Raw genomic sequence first — 27,057 nt, 5'->3', positions numbered from 1 at the left:
TCAAACCTATCGCTTCTACTTGATGAACCTAGTAATTCAACCAGAGATAGTCTACTGTTATAGAAGATACAGTTCCAGTATGACTGCGAAGAATATTCAACATCATAATGTTCAAAATAGTGAAAGCAAACAGTCGGCCTGCAACGTGAGTGGCCGAATGTATGGAATGAAGAAAATATGACGTGGTCAAAAAAAAAAAAAAAAAAGAAGAAGTTTATCCGTTGATTGAGTGTAAGCAATGTAAGCTAGGCTGTAAAGTGTGTCATGAAGTAATTACATTAGATGCATTAAAAAAAGAATGTATTTCTGTATCTAATGACAGTATTCAGTAAATTACTACTGATCGATCAGATCAGATCAGCTTAAGTCACTACGTAAAAATCATTGAACACAAGAAATCCAGTGCCCATAATTTAGCACAAAAAATTATTCGTATGTCTGAAAAGCAATCAATTGAAAATGTTGGCGAATAAACGAGTGCAGCCCACCGTGAAGCAACAAAAGCGAAATTTAGATCAGCTTATTACATTGCGCAGAATAATCACCCTTACAGTAACCATTTCGGTTTATTGAGCTTCAGAAGCTAAATTGAGTAGATATTGTTTGGTGTTGCCTTGCATTCTCCTTACAGTCTTACTTTATGGCAATTATTTCTTTGTCTTATTTCTGTTTTGCATCCAAACCTTCCCCTTCCCCAAAAGTTAAAAAACATAAAGTGCTCCGGCACTGTTTCTATATCATCTCTGGCAACTCTGCCTGCCGATTTTCCTACGTAAAGTATGGGTAGGCCATGCGTTGCCAAGGCAAGTCACATATTCGTTTTGGGCTTGGTGCACAATGCTGCTCACAATACGTTTTTATTTGGAAGTGTAACTGTTTATTGGAGTTGATAGTTACGAAACTGAATTGGCCGCATTTACCGCTCACATTCAGTACCTATGCAATAAAATTGAAAACAAGACCATTCTTGGCAATAGGTGAGCGTTTGTGAATATCGTAGTGTCACAGGAACCAGCAACACTAAACAAAACTTTATTGGCCTCTACCGCTCATATGACGCGTTTCCGGCCATGAGTATATTAAGCAAATACCATCGCTTTGGACCACTGAACCCGCTCCCGGTCTCTGTAACATTTTTTATACATGATGCATAAATAAATAATCGAGAACAAAATTATTAATGCGGCTACTTCGGCGTCAAAATCGATATACAGGGTATAAGGGGCATAAGTGCCATTATTTAAACTGATGATTATTCATGACATAAGCAAGAAAAAATGTCCTTATAATTTTTTTTCCAATTGCAATATTTAACTAATTATTAAAGTTTATAATATTAGGCCTTGGAACGTTGCTGGATAGGGAGGAGTGCGTTTATAAATACACAGTACAGCTCAAGCGGGTACAGACATACAGTACAAAACAGATGCTCCGTTCTAATGCAGGAGCGGACCATAATAATACTGTTGTTTACATAAAACAAGCTGCAAATACAAACTTTTAATCTCATTAATAGAACATTGTGGTAAATTTACATTTTATGTAAAAATATTGCTCCATTTTGTTATTGTATGTCTAAAAAATAAACACAATCACACGAAATTTTTTCTAATGCAACATATTAATCTCTCCCGGATCCGTAAAGCAGTATCATTAATTAATTTAGCAGGTTATTTTACGACGCTTCATCAACATCTAAGGTTATTTAGCGTCTGAATGAGATGAAGGTGATAATGCCGGTGAAATGAGTCCGGGGTCCAACACCGAAAGTTACCCAGCATTTGCTCATATTGGGTTGAGGGAAAACCCCGGAAAAAACCTCAACCAGGTAACTTGTCCCGATCGGGAATCGAACCCGGGCCACTTGGTTTCGCGGCTAGAAGCGCTAACCGTTACTCCACAGGTGTGGACGCAGTATCATTTTTAAACAAATTTCTGATTGTGAGAGTTTCGAAAAGGGGTAAGAGACTCGTGGTTTCTAAAAATCGTTGAAAAACTGCTACAAAAGTTTGCCGATTAGGTAATCGTTTTTGAGGAAAACGTTGACGGCACATCCTTCTTGTCTCACTTGAATTACGACGACTTACTTCATAAATTAATAACATATATTCCTAAACTATGAATTTGTTGTTTATTCAATACCCTGTACTGAACTGTCATTCGCTCGGCAATATACCTATGGATAGGGAGCTTGAAATCAGCTGACATGTACGTATGTCTATGCAGAGTACTGACTGCTGAACGTTGCCACGTCTCTCACGCCAGAATATTAACAACTTTAAGCATCCATTTTTATTTAATTTCACAAAAACATAATGGAACACACAAATATTTATTTCAACTAATATTAACTCTATGCTAGATATACCTGCTGATGTAATTGTTTTCGTGATTTTGCTAACGATATAAGGAGTATAACGCAAATAAAATAAGAAAAAAGTTTTTGTGGGAAAACTAAGTTTTGACACTATATTGTATGGACATTTTTTGATGCAGTAGGCCGTCCCCGACGACTGTAAAAAAGATGGAATTTATACCCCTTACACCCTGTATATCATCTCGAACCGGTAACGAAAATTCGACCAATGTATAGATTAAATGAGATATACTTTCATCGAATACACGAGTAACCTATAGAGATGCCATATCTAACCGGTAATCAAACTTTCCCTATATATTATGAAGTAAAGTAAACATACTTTCAACTAATATACAAGTACAGACACATAATCCCTAACTGATAATACAAATTTTCCCAATAAATAAAGTAAATTAATTTATTTTGAGCGAATACACGAATATATACACATTATCTCTACAGTAATCGGTAATAAAAACTTGTTCAATGATTAAAGTAAATGAAACGTACTGTACGTTCATCTAATAAACGATTATAAACACAAAATTCGTAATTGGTAACCAAAACCTGCTCAATATATAAACCAAGTTAAACATAATCCCAATATAACAATTAGAGATAGACATTTCATCTCTTGCCATTAATGAAAACTTATCCAATAGTGAGAATGAAACATTTTCATCCAACGCTATAAGCACGTTTTCTGTAACCAATAATAGGCCTAATCGAAATTTACTCAGCACATAGAGTGAATAAAAATACTTTCATCGCATACACGAGTATAAACATAATCGTTTGTAACCGATATATTAAAAACTTACCGTATACGTAGAACAAATTTAACATACTTTCATCGGATACAGGAGTATAGATTATATCATCCCTAATCGTTAATGAAAATTAGCCCAATACACGAAGTACATGGAACATACTTTCATCGAATACAGGAGTATAGATTATAATCATCCCTAATCGTTAATGAAAATTAGCCCAATGCACGAAGTACATGGAACATACTTTCATCGAATATAGGAGTATATATTATACCATCCCTAATCGTTAATGGAAATTAGCCCAATGCACGAAGTACATGGAACATACTTTCATCGAATACAGGAGTATAGATTATATCACCCCTAACCGTTAATGAAAATTAGCCCAATACACGAAGTACACGGAACATACTTGCATCGAATACAGGAGTATAGATTATATCACCCCTAACCGTTAATGAAAATTAGCCCAATACACGAAGTACATGGAACATACTTTCATCGAATACTCGAGTATAGACACGTCACCTATAACCGCCAATCAAAACTTGTCCAATACATGAAGTAAATAAAACATACTTTCTTCTAAAGCACGAGAATAGACACAGTCTAAGTGATAAGTGGTAATCAAAACTTGTCTAATAATTATATAAGTAGAATACAAATGATGGTCATACCACCTGTGAGACAGGCTCCCACAGGCTCCCATGTGACGTCATTGTGGGCGTGGCCAAAGTATTACGTCATAGTGGGCGTGGCAAGTGACGTCATGGGCGGGGCTTAAGTTATGACGTCATGGAGTGGGTGGGAGGCTTAAATTATGACGTAGGAAAGGGGCGTAACGTCATAAATGGCAATCTAAGAGTTCAAGGTTAAAGTGATGACGTAGGAAAGGGGCGTAACGTAATAAATGGCAACCTAAGAGTTCAAGGTTAAAGTGTGACGTAATGCATGTAATGGCATGACATGTTTATCTCCTCAATGTGGAAATTATGACGTAGGAAAGGGGCGTAACTTAAATTACGTCAAGGTTAAAGTATGACGTGCGGGTATGTAATGGCATGACAAGTTTATCTCCTCAATGTGGGAATTATGACGTAGGAAAGGGGCGTAACTTAAATTACGTCAAGGTTAAAGTGTGACGTCATGCAGGTATGATGTTTATCTCCTCAATGTGGAAATTATGACGTAAGAAAGGGGCGTAACGTCATAAATGGTAATCTAAGAGTTCAAGGTTAAAGTGTGACGTGCAGGTATGTTGTGGCATGACAAGTTCATACATGTTCATCTCATCAATGTTGCTATGTGTGCTGAGTCATATCCGGCAATTGTTCTAGTTCATACATGTTTGAAAACTGCTATGTGTGCAAATATTACACATCCGGCGAAGAATTAATCTATCACACTTAAACACATACATTCTTTTTCTTAAGATTCTAATGTAATGGTAATTTAATTTATTGGGGAATGGGTGTTGGAATGTGGGACATAAATGGATAAAAAATTAATCTAGCACACTTGTAAATTAAACAGGATGTGGCTGAAGTGACGTTATAAATTTGTAATTGAAGTTGGAAATGGGGGAGGGGGGGTAAAAATGTACTTTAAGCCAATTGTTGAGTAATTGATAAAAAATATTAAGATTCTAATGTACTGGTAATTGAATTGATAAATAGTAATGGCAAATGGAAATTGGAATGTGGGAATTATTGATGGCGTAAATGGTTGTACTTTAAGAAAATTTATAAAAAAATTAATCTAGCTCACTTGTAAATTAAACACATACATTCTTCTCATATTATTCCAATGTAATACATTTTGAGTGGTTTGTTTAACGTATTTAATACATTATTACCAACATTAATTTCATCAGAATGTGACATTATTATGATTTAGAGCAGTAATTGTAGCAGATAAATCAACGTAGATAAATATTGCATGATGCAAATAATATGCAAGCTGTTAAATTCACATCCGGTGAAGACGCAAGTGCTGAATAATGGCCAGCTATCCAATGGATGTCCTGAAACTGGTTGTACTTTAAGCCAATTGTTGAGTAATTGATAAAAAATATTAAGATTCTAATGTACTGGTAATTGAATTGATAAATAGTAATGGCAAATGGAAATTGGAATGTGGGAATTATTGATGGCGTAAATGGTTGTACTTTAAACCAATTTATAAAAAAATTAATCTAGCACACTTGTAAATTAAACACATACATTCTTCTCATATTATTATTATTCCAATGTAATACATTTAATGTAGATGTATATGTTGTGTAATGCATAAGTGTGCAAATATTATGCAAGCTTGCTGAATCACTTCCGGCGACGATGCAATTGCTGAGTAATGATAAAAGCATGTTCTTTAAGCACCTGCAACGCGTCATATTACACAAATATTGCATGATGCAAATAATATGCAAGCTGTTAATTCACATCCGGTGAAGACGCAAGTGGTGAATAATGGCCACATTATTATTATTATTATTATTATTATTATTATTATTATTATTATTATTATTATTATTATCGTTCCAATTTAATACATTTTGAAGTAACATTTATTGGATTGATTAATAATTTAATACACTTTGAAGTAACATTTATTGGATTTATTTTAAGCCATATATTATTACCGAAGCACTTCGTAATATAGTAATTGCTTCTTCTTCTCATTATTATTATTATTATTCGTCATAAAGAAGATTAAAGTGTGACGTTATAAATTTGTAATTGAAGTTGGAAATGGGTGAGGGCTGTTTATAATTTGAAATACATACGGCATAACTTAAAGTGTGATGTTATAAATTTGTAATTGAAGTTGGAAATTGGGGGGGGGGAATTTGATAAAATTCTAATGTGATAGTAATTTAATTGATAAATAGTAATGGGTAAGGGAAATTTGCAAGTGTTAATTGAAATTGGAATGGAGGAATTATTGATGGCGTAAATGGTTCTACTTTAAGCCAATTGACAAAAAAATTAATCTAGCACACTTGTAAATTAAACACATACATTCTTCTCATATTATTCCAATGTAATACATTTTGAGTGGTTTGTTTAGCGTATTTAACACATTATTACCAACATTCAGAATGTGACATTATTATGATTTAGAGCAGTAATTGTAGCAGATAAATCAATGTAGATGTATATGTTGAAGTGTGCAAATATTATGCAAGCTTGCTGAATCACTTCCGGCGACGATGCAATTGCTGAGTAATGATAAAAGCATGTTCTTTAAGCACCTGCAACGCGTCATATTACACAAATATTGCATGATGCAAATAATATGCAAGCTGTTAATTCACATCCGGTGAAGACGCAAGTGCTGAATAATGGCCACCTTATTATTATTATTATTATTATTATTATTATTATTATTATTATTATTATTATTATTATTATTATTATTATTATGATTCCAATTTAATACATTTTGAAGTAACATTGATTGGAATGATTAATAATTTAATACATTTTGAAGTAACATTTATTGGATTTATTTTAAGCCATACATTATTACCGAAGCAGTTCGTAATATAGTAATTGCTGCTTCTTCTTCTTCTCATTATTATTATTATTATTATTATTATTATTATTATTATTATTATTATTATTCGTCATAAAGAAGATTAAAGTGCGACGTTATAAATATGTAATTGAAGTTGGAGTAATTGAAGTTGGAAATGGGGGGAGGGGGATTTGATAAAATTCTAATGTAATAGTAATTTAATTCATAAATAGTAATGGGTAAGGGAAATTCGCAAGTGTTAATTGAAATTGGAATGGGGGAATTATTTATTGCGTAAATGGTTGTACTTTAAGCCAATTTATAAAATGTTAATTGAAATTGGAATGGGGGAATTATTTATGGCGTAAATGGTTGTACTTTAAGCCAATTTAAAAAAAGTTAATCTAGCACACTTGTAAATTAAACACATACATTCTTCTCATTTTATTATTGTTCCAATGTAATACATTTTGAGTGGTTTCTTTAGCGTAATTAATTTAAGCCATACATTATTACCAACATTAAATTCATCAGAATGTGACATTATTATTTCGTAATAAAGTACTTGTAGCAGATAAATCAATGTAGATGTATATGTTATTACATATGCATAAGTGTGCAAATATTATGCAAGCTTGCTGAACCACTTCCGGCGACGGTGCAATTGCTGAGTAATGATAAAAATATGTTTTTGAAACACCTGGAACGTGTTATATTACACAAATATTGCGTGATGCAAATAATATGCAAGCTGTTAATTGACATCCGGCGTCTTATAGCTATCTGCTATGTGTGCAAATATTATGCAATGTCACATCCGACGATGAAATTGCTGAGTAATGATAAAAAACATGTTTTTGATAATGACCTTGGAGGTAATATGGCTGGATGATGAGGTGAATTATTTAGAAGTGTAATGAAAGAAGTATTGCAGTTTGGAATAATTGACATTGAACAAGTTTAGACAGCAGTGGGAGGGGGGGGCCAAGATGATTAATAATACGCTCGAATTTATACAACTATTACACTATCACATATTTTATAAAAGATCTTTGTCAAAAAAACTTTGGTAGTGTAATAGCAGCCATAGCGTTAATAATGTCTCACAATATTTATTTTAATTTAGATTATACTGCATCCCCAGTCTCGGTTTGAGCTGAAGAAGAAGAAATCGCACAATTTAAATGCTCTGAGTGTAAAAAACAGTGACCATGATGAAGCGTGGTGAATGTTAAGCTTGATTATGAAGAATGTAATAAATGTTCTTTTTGGAAATAGTTTTGCACTGTAATTTCTTCTATGTCTTAACCATCCATTTCCATCTCACATGACCAAAGGGTTGGGTTCGTTTAGAGAATTAACCTATAACACTTTCCTTTCAGATATTAGTAATCCTTTTCCAATATTGAGAATTGGTATATTGGTTTTCAAATAATAATAATCCTTAAGAATTGGTGTATAAGTTGAGATTATTCTAAACATATATGTTACCAGAATATAACATAATTCCAGTGGTAGCTTATTGATTTGGGAGCGGTGGATTCATTACATGTTTGTATGATAAAACCTGAGGATGATTGAGAGAATGTCAATGATTAAACTGAATCTAGTCATTGGGGATGGGGATGTGCTTGGTAAAAGAAAATAGTAACAACATAAAATTATGCCATTTACGCCATCAATAATTCCTCCATTCCAATTTCAATTAACACTTGCAAATTTCCCTTACCCATTACTATTTATCAATTAAATTACTATTACATTAGAATTTTATCAAATTCCCCCCCCCCCAATTTCCAACTTCAATTACAAATTTATAACATCACACTTTAAGTTATGCCGTATGTATTTCAAATTATAAACAGCCCTCACCCATTTCCAACTTCAATTACAAATTTATAACGTCACACTTTAATCTGCTTTATGACGAATAATAATAATAATGAGAAGAAGAAGCAATTACTATATTACGAAGTGCTTCGGTAATAATATATGGCTTAAAATAAATCCAATAAATGTTACTTCAAAGAGTATTAAATTATTAATCAATCCAATCAATGTTACTTCAAAATGTATTAAATTGGAACGATAATAATAATAATAATAATAATAATAATAATAATAATAATAATAATAATAATGTGGCCATTATTCAGCACTTGCGTCTTCACCGGATGTGAATTAACAGCTTGCATATTATTTGCATCATGCAATATTTGTGTAATATGACGCGTTGCAGGTGCTTAAAGAACATGCTTTTATCATTACTCAGCAATTGCATCGTCGCCGGAAGTGATTCAGCAAGCTTGCATAATATTTGCACACTTCAACATATACATCTACATTGATTTATCTGCTACAATTACTGCTCTAAATCATAATAATGTCACATTCTGAATGTTGGTAATAATGTGTTAAATACGCTAAACAAACCACTCAAAATGTATTACATTGGAATAATATGAGAAGAATGTATGTGTTTAATTTACAAGTGTGCTAGATTAATTTTTTTGTCAATTGGCTTAAAGTAGAACCATTTAAGCCATCAATAATTCCTCCATTCCAATTTCAATTAAACACTTGCAAATTTCCCTTACCCATTACTATTTATCAATTAAATTACTATCACATTAGAATTTTATCAAATTCCCCCCCCCCCAATTTCCAACTTCAATTACAAATTTATAACATCACACTTTAAGTTATGCCGTATGTATTTCAAATTATAAACAGCCCTCACCCATTTCCAACTTCAATTACAAATTTATAACGTCACACTTTAATCTTCTTTATGACGAATAATAATAATAATAATGAGAAGAAGAAGCAATTACTATATTACGAAGTGCTTCGGTAATAATATATGGCTTAAAATAAATCCAATAAATGTTACTTCAAAGTGTATTAAATTATTAATCAATCCAATAAATGTTACTTCAAAATGTATTAAATTGGAACGATAATAATAATAATAATAATAATAATAATAATAATAATAATAATAATAATAATAATAATAATAATGTGGCCATTATTCAGCACTTGCGTCTTCACCGGATGTGAATTAACAGCTTGCATATTATTTGCATCATGCAATATTTGTGTAATATGACGCGTTGCAGGTGCTTAAAGAACATGCTTTTATCATTACTCAGCAATTGCATCGTCGCCGGAAGTGATTCAGCAAGCTTGCATAATATTTGCACACTTATGCATTACACAACATATACATCTACATTAAATGTATTACATTGGAATAATAATAATATGAGAAGAATGTATGTGTTTAATTTACAAGTGTGCTAGATTAATTTTTTTATAAATTGGTTTAAAGTACAACCATTTACGCCATCAATAATTCCCACATTCCAATTTCTATTTGCCATTACTATTTATCAATTCAATTACCAGTACATTTGAATCTTAATATTTTTTATCAATTACTCAACAATTGGCTTAAAGTACAACCAGTTTCAGGACATCCATTGGATAGCTGGCCATTATTCAGCACTTGCGTCTTCACCGGATGTGAATTTAACAGCTTGCATATTATTTGCATCATGCAATATTTATCTACGTTGATTTATCTGCTACAATTACTGCTCTAAATCATAATAATGTCACATTCTGATGAAATTAATGTTGGTAATAATGTATTAAATACGTTAAACAAACCACTCAAAATGTATTACATTGGAATAATATGAGAAGAATGTATGTGTTTAATTTACAAGTGTGCTAGATTAATTTTTTTATAAATTTTCTTAAAGTACAACCATTTACGCCATCAATAATTCCCACATTCCAATTTCCATTTGCCATTACTATTTATCAATTCAATTACCAGTACATTAGAATCTTAATATTTTTTATCAATTACTCAACAATTGGCTTAAAGTACATTTTTACCCCCCCTCCCCCATTTCCAACTTCAATTACAAATTTATAACGTCACTTCAGCCACATCCTGTTTAATTTACAAGTGTGCTAGATTAATTTTTTATCCATTTATGTCCCACATTCCAACACCCATTCCCCAATCAATTAAATTACCATTACATTAGAATCTTAAGAAAAAGAATGTATGTGTTTAAGTGTGATAGATTAATTTTTCGCCGGATGTGTAATATTTGCACACATAGCAGTTTTCAAACATGTATGAACTAGAACAATTGCCGGATATGACTCAGCACACATAGCAACATTGATGAGATGAACATGTATGAACTTGTCATGCCACAACATACCTGCACGTCACACTTTAACCTTGAACTCTTAGATTACCATTTATGACGTTACGCCCCTTTCTTACGTCATAATTTCCACATTGAGGAGATAAACATCATACCTGCATGACGTCACACTTTAACCTTGACGTAATTTAAGTTACGCCCCTTTCCTACGTCATAATTCCCACATTGAGGAGATAAACTTGTCATGCCATTACATACCCGCACGTCATACTTTAACCTTGACGTAATTTAAGTTACGCCCCTTTCCTACGTCATAATTTCCACATTGAGGAGATAAACATGTCATGCCATTACATGCATTACGTCACACTTTAACCTTGAACTCTTAGGTTGCCATTTATTACGTTACGCCCCTTTCCTACGTCATCACTTTAACCTTGAACTCTTAGATTGCCATTTATGACGTTACGCCCCTTTCCTACGTCATAATTTAAGCCTCCCACCCACTCCATGACGTCATAACTTAAGCCCCGCCCATGACGTCACTTGCCACGCCCACTATGACGTAATACTTTGGCCACGCCCACAATGACGTCACATGGGAGCCTGTGGGAGCCTGTCTCACAGGTAGTATGACCATCATTTGTATTCTACTTATATATTATACGAAGTGAAGAATCATATTTTCAAAGAATACACGAGTTACATAGACATCATCTCAAACTGTTAACCAAAACATACCTAATATATACAGTAAATGAAACCTACGTTCATGGACTATACTAGTAGGTATACAGACACATCATCTTTAACCAGTAATCAAAATTTGTACTATATATACTCTAAATTAAATTAATCATTATTTCATCGAATATAGTTGACTAGTACAAAAATAAAAAAATTACCCTATATCTTATACTCTAATAAAAAAAGGCGAGTATAAATTCTTCAGCCATTAAAATGCTTTCAGTTTTAGTTGATACATAAATTCAATAAAGCCATCTTTCATCAAATAAACGAATATAACGTAAGTTCTTAAGCAAAAATTGTTCATTACTCACGCTGTCTGCGGCATGAAGAATTGTGTCTGATTTCCCGTCGAAGTCCTTTCCAAAGTTTTGAGACTATCAGGGAATAAGCCAGAGTCATGATGATCAGTGGGACTAGAAGTAACATGGCGTCCAAGAAAATGTTGTAGGCTCGCTCGCTGGATTTGGATGGCCAATCTTCTCGGCACTTGTGTCTTTCTGCAAATAACATAAGTAATAATTATAATCTTACATTAGATATTATTAATAAACTGTAGTTTCTGTGTTAGCTGCAAATATTTCCTTCATTAAAAGTAATAGACTATTTGGCCTGTTCCTAGCTCAAATGATATCATCTAGCCATCGAATTCTTGGACTTCGCTCTTTACTTTTTTCTCCTGGTTTATTGTTGAGAAGCGCTTCTATAATCTATGACCTTCCATTCATGAGTACTTGAATAGGTGGCTAAGATCTGTCGGTAACCCAGTATCCAGAGGTATAACTGGGTTACGTGTGAAGACTAATGGTCAACTGGACGACAAAGGACCTATTAACAACCACGCATAGTTTGAAGAGCGGCTGGAGTATCCCTCTCTGAAGGGGCTGAAACACAGGAAGCTGGGACAGAGGTTTGACATGGCAGTCCATCACTATCCTCAGCCTATATTGCGCCCGTAATGCGGCAACCACAGGCCTGTGATATCATTAGCTCCTCTCAAAGAAATCCTACTGCAGACCCTTGAGATGCCTCACTTTGACTACTATGACATTTTACATAGTGACTTAAGTGCTAAAAAACTTCAACGTGTACATAATGTCTGCATCCGAATTAGGCTATTTTCAATATCCGCCGTTATGATCATATATCGGAATACTTTCTACGACTCTCCTAGTTGCGCTTCCAAAATATACGTTTAGTGTCACTGTCTTACTATAACGAATTATTCATAACTTCACACCCAACTACCACTCCTGTTGGTTTACTTTCCTAACTTCGCATAATAATCTTAATACTCTTTCACAGCACACCCTGTTGCTATCAATACCACGTCATCAGACATCTCTGTACTCAAGTTCTTTTTAATAGCCATGGCCCGCTCCTAGAATTCGTTACCGCTGGATATCAGAAGTAGTCTTAGTCCTCAGTCGTGTAAAATCAGATTATTAAGGAACATTTTTAATGCAAAAGATTACTTTCTTACAGTTAGAATTTTTAATACATAGTTATTACTTTGTTTTTTTCTATTGACACTAAGTTCTAGATAATTAGTCATTGTTTCATTGTAACCCATAGGCCTACCGATTAGACAAATTGTAATCTTCCTTTAGTTTTGTGATATTATTCATAATATGCATTCAATATTTTTTTCTTAAGTTAATTAGTACATGGGCTATTCCATATGAAATCGATCAGTAAAAAAGCTCGCATTTTTTTATACTCTAATTTTTTCCCTACTTATACAAGATGCTGAGGAGAGTGCATTTTAAAAAATATACTAACGAAAGTCAAACGGTTTTCGTATTATTGAGCGACAAATTTAGCGTATTTTATAAAAACAAGCCTCTTTCAGCGCTCAGAGCTCTGGAACCATTTTCTGCAGAACATTGAACGAGAGCTTATTTTGAAGCTGACATTTGGTAGGTTATGTTAAGAAGTAATCCTTATTTTTATTATACACAGAGACACAGATAATCTGATTTTACTTGTTTTTAGGCTTTTTGGCCATTTGTAAAAATGTAAAAAAATATTGAGAAAAAACCTTGCATTATTAAGATGGATTCGGCATTGTTTGCTTAGTGGCTCGGCAATAAGTTTCGAGGGTATTAAATAAATTATTTTCACACGCCTAGACTTGAACGGCGCAGTACCGCACGCACTGGCCGAGAACTGAAGATAAGAGAGCAATGGGCGTCATTTTACTCCTGTGTTTATGAAAACTTGTGATAAAGCTAGCCCAGCCATGACTGCTAGACGACACATCATGTGTTTGTCTCCTGGCCTTGCTTGTCTCGACTACTGTCCGTTACTCAGGAGAAGACGAGCGGAAAGAATGTGACCTTCTTGACTATCGCTGTTGATTATTTAATAAACATAGCTCAGATAAGCATCCTAGTAGCCAGGTTATTACTCGTACAGGAAACATGAGTAACAATGCGTATGGAAATTAAAGCTAAGTTGAACAGAAGGAGACCTAATGTTTCCGCTTATTGCAGTACAAATATTGCACGTGTTGTATGTTATCTGTTCACATCCCTTCCTCCTCAGTCAGTCTCGTCTTCTACTGAGTCACCGACAGTACCTCCCGTCTCACAGTCAGGTGGTTAGTTCACGCGCGTACTATTTATTTTCTTTATTTGATATTTTCAATACTTTCTTATCAACGTACCACCAGTAAAAAATATGCGTTTATTTGTACTTTTAATGCGAAATCTAACCATATATTTTAAAAATATTTTTTCGTGGCCAAAGGCGTCTTAATGAAGAAAAATCTAAATTTCTCAATTTCCATAAAAAGTAAGAAAAACTATTTACATGTCAATATAAACTTTAACTTCTCAGCATCAAAATAAACCATGATTTGATCACTGGGTGAAAATACGATAAATTTAAATATTATTAATTTAAACACTATTAAGTTCTGATGTATCAAACTTTGCACAAAGCATTATATCACAGTTGTCTACGGAGAGAAAAAGTTTCATTGTATTTAAAAATTTCAAAGTCAATTTTCTCTACATTTCGGTCGATTTGAGATGGTATAGCCCATATGTATTTTCCTGTATATGCGTTACATGGAAGAAAAGACCTAATGACCTTAACTCTGCCAGGAAAAATAAAACTATTATTATTATTTCCCTATAGACCGCTGCTACACAGATGCAAATGTCAAATGAAGTATACATAAGGAAGGCAACTCTAATTAATATTGTTATGCACATTTTCCTTGAATGTTTTGCTTGCAAATTACTGTTCATTGCTTGAAAAGTAACTACTTAGAACCTCATTACATCTCTATTAATTCTAAATACTGATTTGTACTGCAAATAGTAAAATAATAACAGAAGCGACTAAACATAAGAACAGCAATATTATGTAATTATTTTTTTTCTAAAAGTAACTAAACGCATTTTTTTAAACATACAATTTGTAAATGATACAAAGTACAACGAATGAAAGTATTTTTCGGTTTTGGGTTATAGTGATCCTGTACATCGTAATTCATTTGTTTACGTCTCTTGAGTAACAGCTGAAAAACAAACTACGAAAGGGGAGTATCATGCGTCAGAAGGTGAAAGACTCCTAACATTCGGGGAACATTTAAAGGGTATTCAATAATTCATACCTTTCTGCTTAAAGGGATGTCCTTCACTGCAAACTCAGCATTCTCCAATTTCCGAATTCCACTTCGTTTCCACATACGATCCATGTGTGTTAATGTTGTCTAACAATGTTAATTATTTTCTTTTACCCCGAACATTTTTCCCGTTCACCATTTTTTCCAGTGCATCCTTCAGTAGGCTCTTTCGTCTTAGTCAGTTGATCCAGACAAATTCATTTTTCTCTTTCTGATAACTTACAGCATTATTCTTTCTTCACCAACTCTTTCTAGCGCAGCTTTTTCCCTTATTTTGTCTGTTTAATTTATACTTTCAATTGAGGAACGTTTCTGCAAAAGTCGATAGAAGCAGAATTTTTCGAAAGTGAGTTACATATGGATATCGTATATTTTCTACCTCCGGAATCGATCTATGAAATCAGATTTACCAAAACTTGATTCATACCGTATGTAGAGACTACCAAACCTTCCAGGTTTTTTTCAAAACTCGATAGATCCTGTCACTTAGTGTAATTTATGTAAAATCTTGATTTCTGCATCTATCGACTTTTGCAAAAACGCTCCTCAATTCCTCTCCAAATCCATATTTCAAATTTATCTTCATTTTGTCGTAATGACCATGTTTCAGCCCCATACAATGCCATTTTCCAAACAATAAGAAATAAGAAAATTTGCCTTTCAGGTAGAGATTTCTGTGAAGCTGATTTGAATAATTTCAAGGAAAGAATTGTTCCGGGGTCGAGTATGAAACCCAGGACTTTTAGCTGAGCGCGCCAACGCTCTACCGACTGAGCTACCCAGAACGTACCAGACACTGGCTCAATTTTCACCTTTTATAACCACAAACCTCAAGCGGACTGACAACATTGAAAGCACACAAACAGTTTTTCCCTTGAAGTTATTCAATAAGGAACAAGGTAGCTTATTTATTAATTCTATCATTCTCTTTGCTCCTCCTTGAAATAATTCAATTTGACTGCGTAATTAATATTTGCTACAAAAAACAAATAGTATTAAAAATAAGAGAAAATAAAGGGAAGAAGAGGTGAAAGAATAATAAAATAATGATAGAATAGGTTGACAAGGAGAAAACTATAGATTTGTGAAAAAATTAGAAAAGAAGCCGTTATGAAATAAATGAGGAAACATGAGAGAACGAAAAATAAATATGAGAAGTAAAAAGACAGGAAGAACGAATTATAGCAGAAAAGAGATAAAACAAAAGTAGCCTAATTATAAAAAAAAAGAAAACACGAGGGAAAAAATACAAGAAAAGGAAAAACAAAGGAAGTAAAAAATTGAGACGAAGAAAATGTTGTAAAATAACAGAGGAAAGGAACAAGGAGTAATAAAGTAAAATAAAAAATAAAAGGAGAGATAAAGAGAAAGAAATAATTATTTTACAAGTGGAGAGAAGGAAAGGATAGGATGAAAAAATAAAAATTCAAAGAAACCAAAAGAAGTGGAGATTAATAAATAAATAATAAATTAAAAAAGTAAGAAAGAAAGAAAGAAAGAATGAATGAATGAATGAATGAATGAATGAATGAATGAATGAATGAAAGAAAGAAAGGAAGAAAGAAGAAAGTAAATAATTAAATCAAAATGAAAAGAGAGAAGAAAATAGCAAAGAGAAAGTGTTGTAAAAGAAAAGAGCAATGAAAGGAGAGAAGATGCGTTGGAGAAAATAATAAAGGGAAGAAGAAAGAAGGAAGGAACGGAAAAAAATAAATTGCAAGAAAGACAGGAGAGAAACAGAGTAATAAAATATAAGAAAGAAAGAATAAGTAATTGAATAATGAAAGGAAAATAGAGAGAAAAACAGAGGAAGATATGAATATTGAAGGAAATGGAAAGAGTAAGAATAAAAAAGTGTAATGAGATAAGAAAGAGGGTAGAGATAATCGGATAATGAAAGAAAAAAGGAAGAAAAGAAATGAATACTTAAAAAAATGGAAAAAGGTAAAAGAGTAATAGAGTAATAGACTAACATATAAGAGAATAGGAAGGAAAGAAGTTGAAATAAATCATGAAAGAAAGGGTAGGAAGAGAAATGAGTAATGAAAGAAAAGTAGAAAAACAGAGAGAGGAAAAGAAGTAATAAAACATAATTATGCCAATAGGAATTGGTTGGGTCACTGGCTGAGAAGAAACTGCCTACTAAAGGTTGTACTGGAAGGAATAGTGAACGGGACAAGAGTTCGGGGCAAAAGAAGATATGAGATGACAGACGACATTAAGATATGTGGATCATATGGGGAAATTAAGACGAAGGCAGAAAATAGAAAAGATTGGAGAATGCTGGTTTTGCAGTGAAAGACCTGCCCATGGGCAGACCACGTATGTATGTATGTATGTATGTATGTATGTATGTATGTATAGGTCGCAATCACGGATTACCGACGGAAGGAATGCTATTCAAACACTGCGATAAGGAAGAGCGGTCGAGAGGAAAGGTCACGAGATAACTGAATGATATTCAGGAGTACAGTCGGAAGAGAAATGACCGATAGAATCAGTCTTGCGTTGTGATAGTTACATTACGACTTTAATTTGTTCCATTGCATGTGAATACGTGTCTTGTATCGCACGGTATCATTATTTCATTCATAAACATATGTTACACGTTTAATTAGCTTCGAATTTTTCTCTTGCTGCGTTCTTTACTTCCTCGGCGATGTCTTTATTTGTTCATCTTCTTGGAAGAGACAGTACTCCCTCGGCGTGCCTACATACACACGTCAAAACAGACAGCAACGCCACTATTGGTTTTCAGTAATCGTTTCTTGCGCGAGCTGTATGTATGTATGTATGTATGTATGTATGTATGTATGTATGTATGTATGTATGTATGTATGTATAAAAATAGAGATGATGTAATTGATTAATGGAAGAAAAGGGGAGAAAAGAGAGAGACGAAGAAATGAATAATGGAAGTAATGAAAAAGGGATAGAAGAGAAAGAGTAATAAAATACAAGAGAAAAGGAAGAGAGGGGAAAAAGAAACAATATCAGACTTTGAACTAATTAATCCTGCATATATATCATTAATATATTACAGCAATTAAAGTGGAAAAGAAATAACATTTATTTCGAAGTCAGAAGTTTTGCAAAGAAGCCGTTAGTTCAGTGACCTACGAATGAGGACTGTTTGATGATCCACAGTCATGTCTGTCTTTACGTACACTGAATTAAAATCGGTTTGAAAACGTGGAGTTATCTTTGTGTCCCTGGGGCAACAAAAATGAGAACATGGCAGGGCAAGCTGAAATAGAGGCCTCTGCCATCACATAATACATCTCCTCTCGTAGGAACCATATATCACTCTTACGTGTCTTGCCTCCAAGTTCAACGAAAGACAATTGAAACTGCAATATGCATGACGACTTCTTTTGCCCCCTTGAGGATATACTGAAATGCGAGACTTAAATGGCTCACTTATTCATGACTTTCCACAAGGGAATGTACGCGGTTCAGTCCAAGATATTCGAAGATATCAACCACGTGCTCAAATGCATTACAGTCCATCGAAAAGTAAGCAAAGGCGGCAGAGATCGAGATCTTGTGCAAGCTGTGAGAACTACAGTGAATGATATAAACGAGGGGTAGAATTTCTGAAACATTTCTATTTCAGTTTCGTTCTGTGTTTATGAGATAACAACCTCGAAATTAATTACAACACTGAAAAACACTCCTTCCGGTCATATCGCATCTTCATCGCTGCTTAGACGCCATGGTCGTACATACAAAACACACAAAAAACATTTTGCTCATTCATATTTTATCATTTCGAAAGTTCCAATTTGTAACATTGTCTCGAAACTTAACAGCGGTTTTCAAGTTTCAACTAGGCTAGTACTACAAATCAGAAAATATTATATTGAATAATTTGAGCTAGATTTGCATAATACACGACACTGTTCATTAACAGAATACCACAATTCAAGTCACACAGAGTTTGTGTAAACTCAATTCTGGTTTCATAGGTCTTGCGATTAGTTTTTCGTGTGAATAAGACGTAAGTATGTGAAGTTTTGGTTGCCTCTCTCATGTTCCAACATTGCAGGACATTAAATCCAATACGTCAGTGCTACATCATGATAGATTTAATTAAAATAAATATATTAGCCTTACTACACTTTTTTTTTCATTTTTTCCGTAAAATAGTTATAGCCTAACTTACAAAACCTAAATATAGAAAATTCAGGTGTCAATGAGACGACGAGGACATTTTGAACAGTTCCTGTGAGCAAATGTACACAGACTGTATCATTAATATTAAACTAATTCCAACAAACAAACATCTCTGGTCTAACTGTAACCACTATAATGCGGCAACCAAGCATTTCAGGATCCATGTCGATATAATGTTCTTCTCTCCTCTATACAGGGTGTTTCCGAGGTGGTGTTACAAACTTTCAGGGATGATGGCGAAGGGCACATGTATCAATTTGAGAACAGGAACCCTGGTCCGGAAATGACCGAGTCGAAAGTTACAAACAAAAATAGTTCTGTGGAAATGAAACAATTTTATTCCTCTGTACACCTTATTTATGAGTATTTATCTGTACATCTCACACATACTGTACTGTATTCATCTGACGTTGGTTACGTTGTCTACTTACAGTATTCCATTCAGTGCGCTGTCTGAGGGATAGGGACAGGAAACTACACTAAAGCAATGCAGATAGCGTAATGTGTAACGGACATGGTCGGTCCTGATATGCACGTCTGTAGACAGCAGTGTATGTGCACAAGTTGCAATGTCCAGTCGATCAGTCCTAGTGAAATGGAGGAGTACACGAGAGCGGAATAAGCATACCTGATTTTCGAACAGTAGACAAGCTCACAGATTGTATCGGTACAAGTACCCACGTAGGAAACATCCGGCCCATACCATTTTTTCATGACTATTCCAAAAGTTAAGGGAAGGAGGGCGCGTGGTGCCAAATTACAATCCCATTTCCACACAACTATTTTTGCTAATAACTTTCGACACAGTCATTTCCGGACCATAGTTCCTTATCTCAAATTGATACATGTGCCCTTCGTCATCATCCCTGAAAGTCTGTAACACCACCTCGGAAACACTCTGTATAAGAGGAATCCATACGTGAAGTTTTGCCCACTATTTTCGATACACCCTGCACAATTTTAACAGAATGTATATGTAGTGTTTTTAAACTGTTATAATACGAATTTTCTTTAACCCTTAAATTGACAAAGTATCCTATAGGATACAACAATTTCGGCCAGTGTATGGGACCGGTGCCCACCCGGCATCGTGATGCACTTGGGGAGCTACGATAGGTAGCGAAATCCGGTTACGCAAACCAGCTATAATGGCTGGGGAGCTCATCGTGCTAACCACACGATATCTCCATCCTGGTTGAATGATCGTCCACCTCTGCTTTGGCATGTGGTCGTGATGCCAGCAGCCGGCTGGTCGGTCTTGGCCCCTCGTGGGCTGTAGCGCCACAGATTATTATTATAATATTGTACAACGTATAAAATATGGACATTGCGATAGTTGTTTTCTTTACAGTCCGACATGGTTTAATAAAGTAGTATGAGGAGTGAAATTTAGCCAATTATTTAAGGGTTAAGTATTATAATTATAATAGTAATCGTCATAGTCTATTACAAGTACTATTAGTATAAACAGTAACTTAGTATATTAAGATTAGTAGCAGTGTAGATGTAGGCTGTCGTAGTTCGTAATATGGACGATTCTGACAGTGAGTTGATCAGATACTGTATATGAACTACAGACAGAGCATATCAAAACACTCCATAAGAATACAGAAAATACAGAATATGAATTTCCGTATCACAGAAGGACATTCACATCCATGTGGTTCAAATTCTTACAAATGACTTGCATTTCACAAAATGTGTCTGTTGAGATGATCATTTGTATACGTGCTTGCATTTTGAAATAACGGAAACATTTCAACGCAGCGTTCACATCTTTCAACGGGTTTTACTGCAACAGCCATGCATCAGTCTGCCTCCCCCACGTGAACCAGATGGTCGAGACATGCACAAATACATTAGCAGACCTCCGACTGGAAGTACACGATCTAGAGACTATTGAAATTATAAGTGAATGCCAGTGACGGCGGAAATCGAAACTATATATCATGTTACATAGCCCGATCGGTATTGCAGATATCCATTATATGCTTGCGTACGTGCGTATATGCTGCTGCTGTTACTACATTTTATATTCCTCCCGAAAGGTAGAGCGCGCAATGATTTATTATTGTGAATGAAAATCTAAACAACATTTCGCATACTATTGTATAGGCATATGTGGTTTTTGGTTTAACATATGCATATGAATATAATTGTTGAACAACAAACTGAAAACCGTTCACAACACATTGACTCTGCTATCCGAGCTATTCACATCAATGGTCAGTGTCTTTAGTATTAAAAATAACAAGATCGCCAACATCTAATCACTGATCAGCTGAACAAAAGTGGCTAATGTGGCTACTTTGTCTCCGACTAAATATTTAAACAGGCTATAACAATATCATATACAGGGACATCATTTCATTTTTGCTTCAATTTTTATTGTACCTGAGTTTTTGAATGTACTTCACTCCCACCCCGTCTCCTAGTAAACTTCCAACCGTTCTCCACACAGAACCAAGCGTATACAGTCAAAGTCGCCTTATGGTCATAGTAAACACACAGAGTACTGAAATAGAGAGTGTAGTACGTTCCAGAAATATGTTCACGTTTTCCTGTGACGAAAGAACTTTCAATATTGAATCATATTCTCGCACAGGTACTGCCGTCCGTTTGCCTACGTCGCATCCCGGTTCCTCCACCCGCTTCTGCTTCCCCTCCGTAAAGGCTAGTGGCTGGGCTGTCTTAGCTCTTTTCTGAAAACATTAATTTCTGTTAGGAATTGGACGTCTACGTAATATTATACAACTGTTTAAAATAACTTAAATGAAAGGGCCTCGTTAATTAATTAACTGTCACGTGATTTCCCCCTTTCTACGACCCTGCGACAAAACCACTTGGACGGACAGTAGATAGCATAGCAGAGTAATTTTATATTTTCGGATAGGGCAGAAGTGAAGATTGAATTTACAATACGTAAGGTAAGTTTTTATAGAGCAAGTACAGAATTATTTCAACATCAGTTACTAGTACGAAGGATAAAACTGGCAATTGAAATAGTCTATAGTGCGATAATATGCACAAAGGAACTGAAGCCTGTATCGAAATGAACAGCCACCATTTTAAAAAAATGTGTTTAAATATCCATATTATGATTACTTTTCAATTTAACTTCATTCTCTATATTGTACGTTAATGTGCTGTAGACAGTATAATATACACTGCATAATGAATACGTCCGAATAGATAGCTCAGTTCGTGACTGAAAACACTTATTGTTAATACAGTATTGTGTTTTGATGAAAGAAAAACCTAATGAAAATTATCAAACTCAAAATCGCGATATTTCCTAGTTTACGTAAATGAATGAACTACTTTTCTTCCCTCCTATACCTCATTGTTTGTATTTTACGCCAGTATCATCGAACTCCAGTCGTAGAAAGGGGTAGCAAACGGTGTTTCCGGTCACAATCGTTAATCCAAAGGTATAGCCAAGTTAACAGGCCTATTAGAAATGTTAGTAAAAATAAAATGATGTCCCTGTACTTCAATCATAATATCAATATCATACAAGTGGCAAATCCTGTAAACAATGGGAATTTATAATACATATTTAAAATTGTCATATTACCAACACTTTCCATTCATTCATAGATTTCTACACAAGGACAGGTTTTTCACTGCGAACTCATCACTGTCCAATCTACCCTATTTTCCGCCTTCTTCGTAATCTCCGCATACAATTCGTATATTTCAATGTTGTGATATATTCTACTGCCCCGAACTTTTCTCCCGTTCACAATTCCTCTCACTGAATCCTTAAATAGGCTGTTCCTTCTTAGTCAGTGACCCAGCCAGTTTGTTTTTCTCTTCGTGATCAGTTTCAGCAATATTCTTTCTTTATCCATTCTTTCTAGGACAGCTTCATTTCTTATTGTGTCTTCATATCCACATTTCAAATGCTTCCAGTCGTTTCTCTTCACTGACAACCAGTTTTATCCCCATAATTCCCAGAGGAATACAACAAGCAACGCTCCGGCCACAATGTGGCAGATTGAAGAACTTCCATAATGTTTATAAACTGCAGAAGGGGCTTCGATATATGGGAATGGATTGAGTGTGGGGAAATGTCATACAAGTGCAGCTCTTAAACATGGTGCTAGTTTCGGCCCAAGACTTTATAATAAAATTACAAACCATTTTCCAAATTTGAAATATTTTAGAATTGAACCTTTTAAAAAAGAAATTTATAAAATTATTCATAATGTATAATATTAACAAATGTGTGTATTTTTAACCTTTTATTTCTGTCGACTATATTCATGTTTTTATTGTATCACTGGTTTCTGTCTGATTGTCAATTTATATTAAATGTGTTTTTTTCTCTTTCTTCTTCTTTTTTGCTCTTGTGTGTTATATATCGGTTTACAGTTAATTACTGTATTTAGTAAACTGTCTTTGTAAATTTAATGTTTTTATTATTGGCTAAGACCATACCGTACACGAGCCTGGCTCTTACGGTAGTGGCTAGAAACATGTTTGTTTTATAATTTTAATTTGTACTCACTAGCAGGCTAGCTAGTATTCACTAACTATCTAGCTAGCTAAATAAATTAAAAGGAGCATGAAATGTCTGGCGTAATGTGAAGGTATATTTAATTGATATCAAGAGGCAAGATATTGAGCTCCAATATTCTGAGAAATCCTAACTCCATTTACAATCCGATCTCATGCTTAATTGGAGGAGGGGTGACTATATAAACTCTTGCAGCGAAAATAGCAACGCGGGTTTGGCGTGCCTTAGATTGGGAGTATCAACGGATCATAAAATTACCACAGAAGAAGGACACCGCATCTGTTCACTTATGTGTCGAAAAGGAGTCATAGAAGCACATTCTAGCGCATTATAAGGAAACTGAGCATCCCCGAAGAAAATATCTACCACCCTCGATGTCAGGTCGGAATAATGGGAATCGCTCGCAAGTCTTGACCTCATGGAGAATAGAGAATAGGAACAAGAGATTGGATTGTTACTCTTCAAGGCGAGACAGCTTAGAAAATCAGCTGTTGCAGTTTTGACACGAACTGACGAAGATATTACACGGATAATGCTAATTATTGAGTTGTACACTTTTATGTATGTTAATAAGTTACGTTAGGGTATATGATATGTGTTTTGTATTTGCTACTTGCATATTAATAGCGTGAAATTTCTATTTTTTACTACATTTTTCAAGCAACGTACTTGATGTTTTGCACACATAATCAAGATGTGATAAATAGCCTAATGATGTGGTGAAGTTTCATTTCTGTAAGTCTAATAGTTTCTGAGTTACTAACAAAAGTATTCTGAAAAAATTAGCATATTTCAAATGAAATGTGCGTTCAATTTTTAATTTTTTTTTGCAAGACCAGTGGCATATTTAGAAAAACATCACGCATCACTTTTCCTATATCTTTAATAGAAAGGGGGGGGGAGGATTTTATAACCACTGCATACCTAAACATAGAAATTTTCCCTTGCCACTATAAATATTTCATTTTTTATTTTAAAAAGCATTAATTTAATCATAAAACCCACGCGCTATTTTTTTAACCATAGTGTTTAGAACAAGTAGTAAAAATTGCATGTTCCTAGCATCAAAACTGTAAGCGCCTTCACACTTCGAACTTGACGAAATGTGCTGAAAAGAAAAGTATGAGAAAACAGCTTGTAAAATTTGCACAGAATTAAAGTTCAAGGGTACAGGCATTTATATAATGTGAAATTTTTATACTTTCGAGCGCAGCAGACCATTGAAACTTGCTCAACATATGAAGGATTCAGAGCCATAGTGGGCCAAGCGCCATTCATTAAAAACGGAGAAAACAAGAGTTAAAATTAAGTGATTACCATAATTCAATGAAACATATAGCAAGTAACATAAAGTATGCACATTAAATCTAGGTGATATGTCAATCTTCATTAAACTATGGTATTCGCTTAACTTTAACCCTTGCTTTCTCCGTTTTTAATAAATGGCGCTTGGCCCACTATGACTCTGAACCCTTCATATAAATACGAAACTGCTGATTCGTGTTTTGTAAGGCAAGGAAAAGGCGATTTTTGACTGAATATGACTAGAATTTCACCCGTTATCCCCGTTAATCTCTCTGTCTTATGGAGAGTGAAAAGATTATAATCGTAAGTGAGGAGGCGCAACTTACAATGTAGAACCTGTCATCATTTTCCTAACAAGTATTAGGCCGAGTGGCCTGTTACGGTCTCAAACTAGAGTTTTCAGTCCATCTCCTCTTCGGACGACCTAGAGATCTTTTGCCATGCGGATAGTAATGAAACAGTGCTTTTGGAATTCTGCATCGATCCATTCGTTCGAGAGGACTCTTCCACTGAAGTTGATATTTGCTGATGAACTGCATAATGGGTTCTATTTGAACTTGTTTTGCTAAAAACTTACTGTCAAAAGACCCGTTCACTGGATTTAAGGGGAGAGGATGGTATTTTTTGGTGAAAAATAAGTAAATTTCCAAAAAAAAAAAAAAAAAAAAATCTTTAAAATACTCTGTGATATGTGTGGAATGCATAGCATAACATTTTGTGGGTATTTGTGACCTTATCTGATGTTCAATCGCCATTTTCAAACTTCCTGAGTTATAGATTTTTAAATCACTCGCCCACTTTTATTGCTGTTTCCGGTAAATTAAATTTAAAAAAAAAGTTTCTCTAAAATACCCTTTGATATGTGTGGAATGCATTGCATAACATTTTGTGGGTATTTGTGCCCTTGTCGGATGTTGAGATGTCATTTTTAAACTTCCTGCGCTATGGATTTTTAAATCACACGCCCGCTTTTATCGGTTTCCAGTAACTTCATTTTTTTTTTGCTACATTGCCAGACAAAAATGGATAAATTCCTGAACTATTAAAGATACATGCATTAAATTTAGAACACACATTCTTTAGACTATTAGGAAACTTCTCTGCAACAGAATTTGTTAATTGATTTCATTTTAAAGATACGTCCGTTTGTTTGCAAGAAAGGAAATAAAAAAATTGTTATTACATTTTAATTGTTTATTTTACAACCGTAGGGACTAATATCAAAATTCTGTTACAGAGAGTTTGTAGAACATGCTTTAGCAAATGCATTTCAAAAAAACTGTTTGAATCTATCTTTAAAAACGGTTTAGATATATCGGTTTTAGTACAATCCTGCATTGGTATATTTTTTTCAAATTTGGGCCCCCAAAATTTTTTTTTCAAAATATTTTTATTTGGTTGAGTTGCCACAGCTATGAGCTCTCTACATACAAAAAAATAATATTTTACACCAAATAGGAAATAAGTTTTAAAAAATACCATCCTCTCCCCTTAAGAGAAAATTCCGTTGTATGATATACGGTACCTTGCATTATAAGAGTTAAACCCCACTGGGTCGAATTAACGTCGAGGTATGTTTACTTTTTTTTTTTTTTTTTTGCAAAAAGGATACATTTTATGAATGTGCCTGTGAACACAAATACGAGTAAAAACATTTTTTTTTTGTATTAAAGTCTTTTTAAACAAAGGCTTACTGTATATTTGAACATAATTATCATTAACAGGATTATCGCACCATTTTATCATGTTGAGAATTAATTCCTGTAGTTGGTGTAACGTCACGGAAATAACAGAGAAGGAACCACGGGAATCCATTAAGTAACGTG

At 34.2% G+C, this 27,057-nt stretch overlaps 1 protein-coding gene across 1 annotated transcript in view; it reads right to left on the bottom strand.

Annotated features, from left to right (window-relative positions):
• The window catches only part of LOC138695185 (cholecystokinin receptor-like), a 663,775-nt gene that overhangs the window by 356,057 nt on the left and 280,661 nt on the right, over window positions 1-27,057 (bottom strand). The window contains exon 4 of the mRNA XM_069819644.1: window positions 11,906-12,091. Coding sequence (XP_069675745.1) covers window positions 11,906-12,091 — 186 coding nt within the window. The remainder of the gene's footprint in view (window positions 1-11,905; window positions 12,092-27,057) is intronic.

This window comes from Periplaneta americana, chromosome 2, assembly GCF_040183065.1.
Source record: "Periplaneta americana isolate PAMFEO1 chromosome 2, P.americana_PAMFEO1_priV1, whole genome shotgun sequence".
Classification (NCBI taxonomy): Eukaryota; Metazoa; Arthropoda; class Insecta; order Blattodea; family Blattidae; genus Periplaneta; species Periplaneta americana.
This window is presented reverse-complemented; position numbering and strand designations above follow the sequence as displayed.